Source organism: Micropterus salmoides, unplaced genomic scaffold, assembly GCF_014851395.1.
Source record: "Micropterus salmoides isolate LMB-PRFRI ecotype aquatic unplaced genomic scaffold, ASM1485139v1 Ms_hic_scaffold_19, whole genome shotgun sequence".
NCBI classification, from domain to species: domain Eukaryota; kingdom Metazoa; phylum Chordata; class Actinopteri; order Centrarchiformes; family Centrarchidae; genus Micropterus; species Micropterus salmoides.
In genome coordinates this window covers 18,032,669-18,041,909 of record NW_024041039.1, presented here as the reverse complement: position 1 = coordinate 18,041,909, position 9,241 = coordinate 18,032,669, and the positions used below count along the sequence as shown (strand labels likewise).

General features: G+C 42.9%; 1 protein-coding gene across 1 annotated transcript; it reads right to left on the bottom strand.

Annotated features, from left to right (window-relative positions):
* Positions 1-870: 870 nt before the first annotated feature.
* On the bottom strand, positions 871-3,269 carry LOC119910998 (homeobox protein six1b). The gene is made up of 2 exons (XM_038729880.1): positions 2,405-3,269; positions 871-1,575 (listed from the first exon to the last, which is right to left on the bottom strand). Exons 1-2 carry the CDS (start codon positions 2,962-2,964, stop codon positions 1,281-1,283), a joined length of 855 nt encoding a protein of 284 aa, XP_038585808.1. The 5' UTR covers positions 2,965-3,269; the 3' UTR covers positions 871-1,280.
* Positions 3,270-9,241: the final 5,972 nt, after the last annotated feature.

Genomic DNA, 9,241 nt, shown 5'->3' with positions numbered 1-9,241 from the left:
TATTATAATGTAGTCTGATTGTATTTTGGCAATTATATGTGTGTAAAGCCCATATAATTTTATTTATTTATAGGGCATCCTTAAAAGCAGTGGACTTTAAACATTTTTCCCTATATGGGATGTTTGCCATATTTGTTTTATGTCAGAATATCCAGAGCTAGTAGAGGTTGAGTGGTGGCTCTTTCCCATGGCCCGGAACCGACTGCACAAACTCTCGGAGAGAGCAAAGAAAACACGGCAACAAAAAGCAAATGATCCGCAGCAACCGGGCTAAAGAAAAATGACGAAAAAAGAAAAAACACCCTTTCTCCTTCAGCCAAACATGGATATGGGGAAAGACACCACATTCAAAGGAAGAAGAACTGCTTCATGTGTACACAACAACCTCCTGACAGACAGCTGCTGATGTTGACTCACATTTGTATAATTAAATTTCCCCTTCATGACTCAATGTTTGAATTATAGGTTTTGAAATACCATATTTATTGTTAAAAATCCAAAGAACCCGTAGAGCAGGCTTTAATCTGTGTCACATAATTACTCTAATATTGTTTTGATATCCCACCAACGTTGCCTAGATTTCATTTGCTTGCTTGGCATTTTTTAAAAACGTTTTAAAAAAAGATACACTCATTCTAAGGAGCAGACAAAAAAACCCATTAAATAGCTTATCAATACCTCAAAACTTTTAATTGGAAAATAAATTACTTGTGATTACTTGTGATGAATTACGGGTAAATTGTCAATGATTAGGCTATTGTCCCGATACATTTGGTTTGCACAGGTTTGAGGGCCAGAATCTATGATAGCCTATACATTAAAGTCTATGGTCTATTTTTCCTCTAAATACACAAATAACACAGAGACAAATTTATTACTTTTGTTTTATTGGAAACTAATTACCATGACGCTAATGAAAACGTTACCTCTTAGTTTCCATCGCAGGAGGTTGCTATAATTCTTTTATCTCAACAAAATATCATAAATTAAGCAAATGGGCAGTCCAGTTAAGTGTTTCGTTGAGTTAAGAGTCAGACAGATCCTGTTTGTGTGTTTTCATGTGCAGGAGATCAGAAAAGCTCCTGTCAGGGGGGATATAGCTACAGGTTAAGCGCATAAAGGAATTTTGTTCTAACCAAATTTAACGACAGACAAGTCAGTCTATGTTATAAGGTAGGCTACTATAGTGTTATTTCATACATGTACTCAATCTGATACACTTATCAGTCTTCTTTTTTCTGTTTTTTGTTTGTGTAAAATATTATAATCTGGCAGCCTCTTTAAGAGCCCAAATCCACAAGGCTGGAGGTTAGAGGTCCCAACAAGGAGTCCTGCAGTTGGTGCGGGTGTCCGTGCATGCTGTGCACCGGCTGTGGGGCCCCCAGGCCGGACATCGAGTAAGCGGAGGCCCCGGGGTGGCCCATGTTGCCCTGAAGCAAAAGCGCTGAGTTCTGGTCGGGGCTCTGAGGTGGCGAAAACTCGTCCTCCGAGCTGGACATGAGAGACTTTCCTCCGTCCAGCGGGGACAGCTGGTTCTGTTTGTTGCCGCCTGCGTTGTTGTTTTCAGTGTTTTCTCTGGAAATGACAGCGAGGGGAACATGAGAGAGAATCCGCACATTTTGGAACATGGCATTAAAACCGTGTGTAAGGCCTGGAGGTGACATTTTAGAGCAATATGCAGTTTTGCAGTAAAAATATAGGAGGCTGGGCCTGCCTGGAAGAATAACTAATCAGAGATGTTTAGTTAATTGCCTTCTATATACAATGTTTTATTTCTCTTTATGTTTAGCGTAATGATATCTTCAGATAAGCATGTTCTAAGAAGTGTCATGTGCGTTATTTTATATTGTGACCCAATTTAACTTTTAACACATATCTCAAAAGTAGTTCTCAAAAAATGTGACCATGTTGCTTTTGTATTTTCCTATGTTATTAAATAACAACAAATAACAACATTCTCTCCATTTCTGAAGCGGCATGTTTTGTAGTTTAGGTTGTAATTCAGGGTAGTACAAGTCAAATGGGACTGCTTTTGTAGAAGAAAGTCCATCATTTGTCAACAACAGGCCTCTGTTTACCCATCATCAGGACGTGACTGATTTGGGAGACTAAACATATCCAGAACGAATAAATAATTTCAAACTAATCTGAAATAAAACGATTCCTGTCAGAAATGCTATTCTATGTATTTCTCTGCTTTGCCAATTCATGTCAGTGGTACTCGTTGGAGCTCTGTGCCTCCTGTGTTTCTGGACTTTAGTTGCTTGTATCCACATTTTTGACTTAGGCTAGGCCTTTTATGTCAAACCTTTATTTGCTCTGGAAACGTGCAAAAAATTATAATAATAATGTAAATGTCTTTAAAAATATCAAGCAGCACCGTGGCTGCGTGAATGAAACGTACCTCTCTTTAGCCTCTGCGGCTCTGTCTCTCTGCCGTCTGTTTTTGAACCAGTTGCTGACCTGCGTGGTGGTCAGTCCTGTGGCCTCGGCCAGCTCTCTCTTTTCCCGCGGGGACGGGTAAGGGTTGTGTGTGTACCACTCTCTCAGGACGCCCCTGGATTTCTCCTTAAAGCAGTAGCTGGTCTCCTCGCCGTCCCATATCGTGCGGGGCAGCGGGAATTTCCTCCGCACCCGGTACTTCCCTACAGCTCCGAGCGGCCGGCCGCGCAGCTTCTCCGCCTCCACGTAGTGCGCCTTCAGCCAGAGCTGCTGCAGCTTCGGGTGGTTGTGCGGAGAAAACTGGTGGCTTTCCAGAATCTTGTAGAGCTCCCTGAAATTCCCCCGATGAAAGGCCACCACCGCTTTAGCTTTGAGGACGCTTTCGTTCTTGTGGAGGTGGTCACAGGCGGGTAGAGACCACAGGAAGCGGCCGAGCCTCTCTAGGTTCCCTCCCTGCTGCAACACCTCGCAAACGCACGCCACTTGCTCCTGCGTAAACCCGAAGGACGGTAAAATAGACATGATGTCCGAGCTCGCTCCTCCGTCCGTCAGAACGTTGGTATCCAACACGATAGCTGTCGTTAAATTGTTTTTGTGTTTCTTTTAGTTTATTGTCGCGATGCAATCCAGCGCAATCCGTCCGCGCGGCACAGGCCTATAGGCTATCCACTCTACTCCAGCCCCTGATGCGCGCAGCAGATTGGGTTGTTGATTGTTGGGACAATTTGTTCCTGTTGGAGATATGTCAGGCTTAAAGGGAGCCTGTGCGTTTCGGTGATTGGCTCTCCCTCTGCCCTGCACCGTGTACAGCAGAGCAGGACTGAGTTTGCAGCTCCGTTTCCTCCCCAGAGGCAGTGCGTCAGGGGCTGAAATAGGAGCGCTCCCACCTCCCGCCCCCACAGTCCCTCTCCAGATTCAGCTGAGGGAGCAGAGCAGCACCTAAACACTAATCAATTATTACAGACCTCTTAAAAAGCCGTATTAACATGTTCTGAATATACATCTTCTGTAATGGTGGTGACTATATGGGCTTCAAGAGTTCCCATGTGGGCCAAAACCACACACTGCATCCCCCCCATACGATATCAGTAATCACAGTCAGTGGAGGGTAAACCCACAAAAACACAAAGCGTTTCATTTGTGAAGGAACGTTTAGCCTATCTGCTTTTAAAGGCTGAAACATCTTTGGGACATGTTTAAAATAGGCCACGTGATAAACTGACTGCAGTGGGCAACAGAGCATTTTGACAATTAAAAAACGACTGCATAAAATTTTAAATCTTAATTCATTTTTGTTTTGTTTGTTTGTTTTTTGTGTGCTTATTCGCCAGCTGGATGTGTATGTATCATCACAGCTAATCACGTTTGACGCCCGCCACCTTAATTACATGCAGATTGAACATTTTGTTGTGCTCCCATCTTTCATAGTCTATTAATTACTGAAGAATTTTACAAGGTGATGTAATTTAAGAAGTTCCTATGATAGTTGGGTCCATGCGCGCTCTTACGCACGCCTTTTATATGAGAAACCTCTTCTACCTGCCGCAGGTGTTATGGGACATAGACCACCAGTAGGAACACCGCCAGTTAAGAGAGAGAGAGAGTGAGAGTGTGTGTGTGTGTGTGTGTGTGTGTGTGTGTGTGTGTGAGACAGTGAGTGAGTGAGTGAGAGAGAGAGAGAGGGGCTGATATGAAATACCACATGGCCTAAGCTTACTGGACAATCTGACAAACATCTTCAGGATTGGAAATAACAGACAGACACATCGTACAATTTCAGCAGCCTTCACACTTTCACACTTAGTATAACTTGGCAAAATTAATGGCTAAAATAACGCATGCACAGAAAGGCCTCTGTGCTTTCCCATCACGTGTTTTTGAAGAGGTCCTTCCAGCCTCCATCCAACATTTATATTTCAAGGATTAGACGGGCACCGCACTGGCTCCAGTGTTTTCTGAGGGGTGAAACACTAAACCAATCCATTAGTAAATGAGTTCTCTGCGACACTGGTTCTTGGTGGTGCAGTTGTTGGTTTGAGCCATATAGATCAAATTTCTTTATCTGCACCAGAGTCTGAAACTAAACTCCCGCTTCAATATGTTAAGGAACAAGAGTTGACCTGGAAAATAATATCTAACTTAAACAAATTCACACAAAACGTTTTGAGAAGATGATCCCTCTCCAAAAGGATTTTTTTTTTACCATAAAGATAAAATGCTTTCAATGTTTGTTTTTGTGGCGACAGACAGCTGAAAAAACAGATCTGTTCTGAACAGCTCCACTCTATGTGAAATTTACATTTAACATGCAAGATGTTGTGGACAGGGTTTAGATGTTTTAAAAAAGTTAAAATACAAAAAAGAAATGCATCTTATATATACAATATTGGGAATATGGGTAGGCGATTTGTTTAGACGATAAAAAAAATTAAAGATGCAATTCAAGCAGAATAGGAGGTTAATGACGTCCGGTCTGACCATGGGATTATTATTTTAGGTTGAAAATGCTTGTTATGTACAGTGTAAAATTAAAAAAAACTGCAGTGAAAGCTGTATCATATGTTCAATTTTTGGTCTGATTTTGTTGTACTATTTATTCGAGCTAAAGAGCCCATTTCCTCACGAATTGTATCTCTGTGGTTAACTCATGTATTAATGTGCTGAAATTAAAGTGTGACTACAGGAAATATGACATAATTGGCTGAAACACACCTGGAGCCACAGTTATCTGACAATACCTGAGAGGTCTCTGAGTTAATTTCAACAGTTTTATTAACATTTTTAGCCTGCAGGAACACCAGACACAGATCATTTTATAATAATGAATAAAAAAGTAAATTCTTGGACCTTTGCAACGATATGTTACAATTATGTTATAAATGTATAGTTGATTATTAAAAACAGCTGGATTTTCTTGTTTATTCAGGCAGCACTGGCTCAACAAGGTATGCCACATTGCTGGAGATTAAAACGGCACATCTTCTAATGTGAACGTTGAACTGCATTATCTCCAGTGGACACAGAGGCTCTCAGGCCACTTTAGCTCGGGGTCTATAGGGCTGCACTCGGGCTGTGTGTAAAACCTCAGTGCTTCAGTAAATGAGCTGTCTGATGAGCGGCTCTCGGGTTTCTCTAATATCTCTACCACATTGCGCCGCGCCTCCTCCTTTAACCCGAGCAGCCCGGGGGGCGAGATTATTTCAAGATGTGGACTCTCCGCCTCCGCCTCTGCCGCGGCCAGCGCTGGGCTCCTCATACCCCGACAAGTAATGCAATACTTTGGTAGGCTATCACTCGTTACTCCTTTCTAAGTGGGACTTACAGGCAGCAGGGATTCCTTACTCTCGTTACAACCCTTTTCTCTGTGTGTTGCCTGCATGAACCACAACAACTCAGCCAGGGCTCTCCTGGAAGCTCAGGGCTGCTAAATATAGTGGATGTTCCAAGTTTTAGTCATTGCTTTACCGGAAAAACTCAAATGAGTCAGACTGTTTTCACCCCGAGAAAAACAACCTTTTCTTGACATTTCTCATTAATCTGGTTTAATGAGAGCTATAAGTGAAATCGGGAGGTGTGTGGGCCCTTGCTCATGATCCCACCTCGTGATTGCAATTTGGAGGTGAAAACGACAAATTAATTAGAGCAATAGTTGCATCCCAACTTGCGTTGCAACAACCGTGCATTATGGGAAAAGAAATGAAACGTAAAGGCTGCCCTCCAGTCCCGTGGGAGAAAACGCAAGAAATAAAAAGGTCTCAACTCGAAGCACTTCATAAAAATGTCATCATCAAAAAAACCCCAAAAACGTGTTTTCTATTGGAGGCTTTATTTTTTAGAAAATACGGAGGAAAACTGAAACGATCATTGGCTCACTGAACAGATGGTTTTTACTCCATCTAAATCCAAAGTGCTATTTCAGCTGTATCGACTGGGAACAAAGCCGATACTGTTTAAATTAAGTGAAAAATTTCAGATTTAGTAGCCTACCCAGGGTTTTTGGTAACATCCAACGGTGCCGTCTTAGTGAAAAAACAAACAAACAAAAAATATTTTATTTATTTATTAAGGACATCAACAATAACAAAAACAACGGATCGTCTCAACCTCTTAAAGTCAAGCCTGTTTTTCAAAAACACCCGAGGAAAGTCATTTTATTGTGTTTTTTTATTTTCTTACAGACTTAATACAACACAAATATAACAAAAATATTGCAATTGGCTATTCACATTTGACTAAATTCACATTTATGGGCAACTTAATTAATCTAATCAGTAGCTTTTCATTGGCTTTCGAGTTTCCGGTTAATTTCAGATGTCCTAAATGTGTCTTTAATTAACAGTTAAAGCCGTTTATTCCATGAGGTGGGAAAAAAAGCAGTGAACAAAAAAAGGCAGCTCCTTCCCTCAAAACAAAACACAACTGTTGACATGAGTGAGTTAAATGAAATTGGAGCTGCAATTATCAGCTTAACAGAGTTTCCTGTCATGTTGGAAAATTAGACCTGGTACAAGTGCGCTGGGGTTAGCCCCCATCAAAATCATTACGCATTTCCTCAGAGGACCACCTCCACAAATATGCAATTACTGCCAGGCTTTTACAGTGCTCTGCTCTGTAAACACGCCCCGGGCTTATAGATGAAGACATTTGTTTTAGGGAAATTCTTTTTTTTGTGCTGCAGTAAGTTAACAAACACAATGCGAGCAGACAAACACATAAACAAACAAAGGGAGCGAGTTTTGTAATCGTGGATGTGCTGCTACCATGTGTGCCTGCTGGCAGGGAGGGGGCGCCATGACAATGCTCTCATGCAAGTCACAGTGTGGCTCCTTAGAGGATGAGTCGGTGCGTGTGTTTTGGCAAATGATGAAGTTTGAGAAGGCAGACAGTTGAGCAGCAGCAGGTGTGTGTGTGTGTGTGTTCAGTGATCTTCGCTCTGCCCCTGTTGCTGGTTTCTCTATTTGGGAAATACCGTTATGGCCACTGTGGTATGGACATGATGCTGCCTCCCAGCTGCCTGTGTGTGTGTGTGAGAGGGGCACACACACAGGCAGCTGGGAGGCAGCACACACGTACACTTCAAACCATCCTTATGACTTTCTGTCTTTGTAGTCCTGAACAAACCAGTGAATCATGCTGGTTGCATCTTCCCTTTCCCACACTGGATGATGAAGTGGACATGTGCACATACCATCTACCCTGCCAAGCAACAACTCAATTATTTTAAGTGGTAAGAGAAAAATCTACAAGGGGGTTGAAGATGTTTATTTCCCTTCTAGTTCATAAACACCACCTACTTTCCACAAGCATGGGAGAGCCAGTAGTAGATTTAGTTTCTGCCAGGAGGCAGAACTCCTTGGCCAGTAGTGGTGGGTCTGTGTGAGCAGACTGGTACCCGCTGACCCCTGCCCTCTCATTAGTGGGACGTGGAGCTGTGGAGTACCGTGCTCCCCAGGTCATGTTACATATGGCTTGCAGTCTGCTGCGCCGCATTAAATGTCAGCTTTGAAACCATCTGAAAGATCAGAGGTCAGTGTTTTTAATAAGGCCACAGTTCTCGGGGAGTTCCCTCGTTTTTACTGCACACCCAAGTATGTTTTACGTTGCAAGTTTGAAATCGTGGACAAAAATGATCACCTACTATTTAGATATGGGGATGTCCGGATTTTCACACCTAAAGGAAGCAGTGAACTTTTAAAATCCAGCAACTACCCATCCCCATTCCCCATGAATACACATCTTCTCTGAGGGAACAATTGTGCTCCTTTCTTTTCTAATTTATAGGCACAATACAAAGGTGGAATTTGGAGTTTTCTGTGGCCCCCTCTCCGTGAGACCCACAGACCACGGGTCTCCTACTGCGAATGGGATATTGTTCTGGGCTCCAACAAAGCTGTTTTCACCCTCTTCAATATTACAGGAGGAGTTACCTGATACCTAACAATCAGCTAATCCACTGCCCATGGCGACGAGGTCACCTGTGCACAGGTAACTTTAGCCTGGTTGCCTGCCTCTCCCTCCCTTTCTCGCTAGTCCCTCACATTTTTTTCTTCTCTCTCTCTGTGCCTCAACAGTGAGCACAGACAAACAGCCTCTGTTTATTTAGGTCATCAGTTAGATCATATATAACTCCTCCAGCTAGGATCCACCTAGAGGACAACTCCTAAAATCCACCACGGACACGCTGTGAATAAAATAAAATCCCTGCTGTTCATACATTTGTCAAATTCTTAATTCAAATCTTATCTCTCCTTGCTGGTTTGGTCGGGTGCCCCCTGAGTGAACAAGTAATGGGTGGAAAGTCATAAATTTAAGGAAAATCCCCTCAAGCCAGGAGAGGAGTTCAGGCTCTTTGCTGGATAGAGACTCAGTGTCTGTGAGTGACAGCCCCTCAGATTCATTCTTCCACATGTTGAAGTTTGGGGGGGTTTGTTCGGCCTTCGCTCGGGGGAAAAGGCCGTTGGATTGGACTGAGCTGTGGGGAGCTGCAGACCCCCCACCCAAAAGGAGCTTTACCTCTGGAAATCTCATTGCTGTTTATTTGAATTACAGGGGCTGAGATGAGAAAAGGAGGGCTAATGAACTCCAGGTTGTCAGGCATGTGCAAACGATCACTGCAGGTTTGCACAGAGCAGCACCATGCTTGCCTCCCCCCCATCCTCACAGTTTGGCTGCTTGGGACTCTTAAATGTTGGGAAGACATATGCTTTTTGTCTGGCATAAACTTACATTCATAACAGACATGCTGTGTCCCTAAAAAGTTTAAAAACCTCAGAGATCATTCCTCAATTTTATCAGTCAT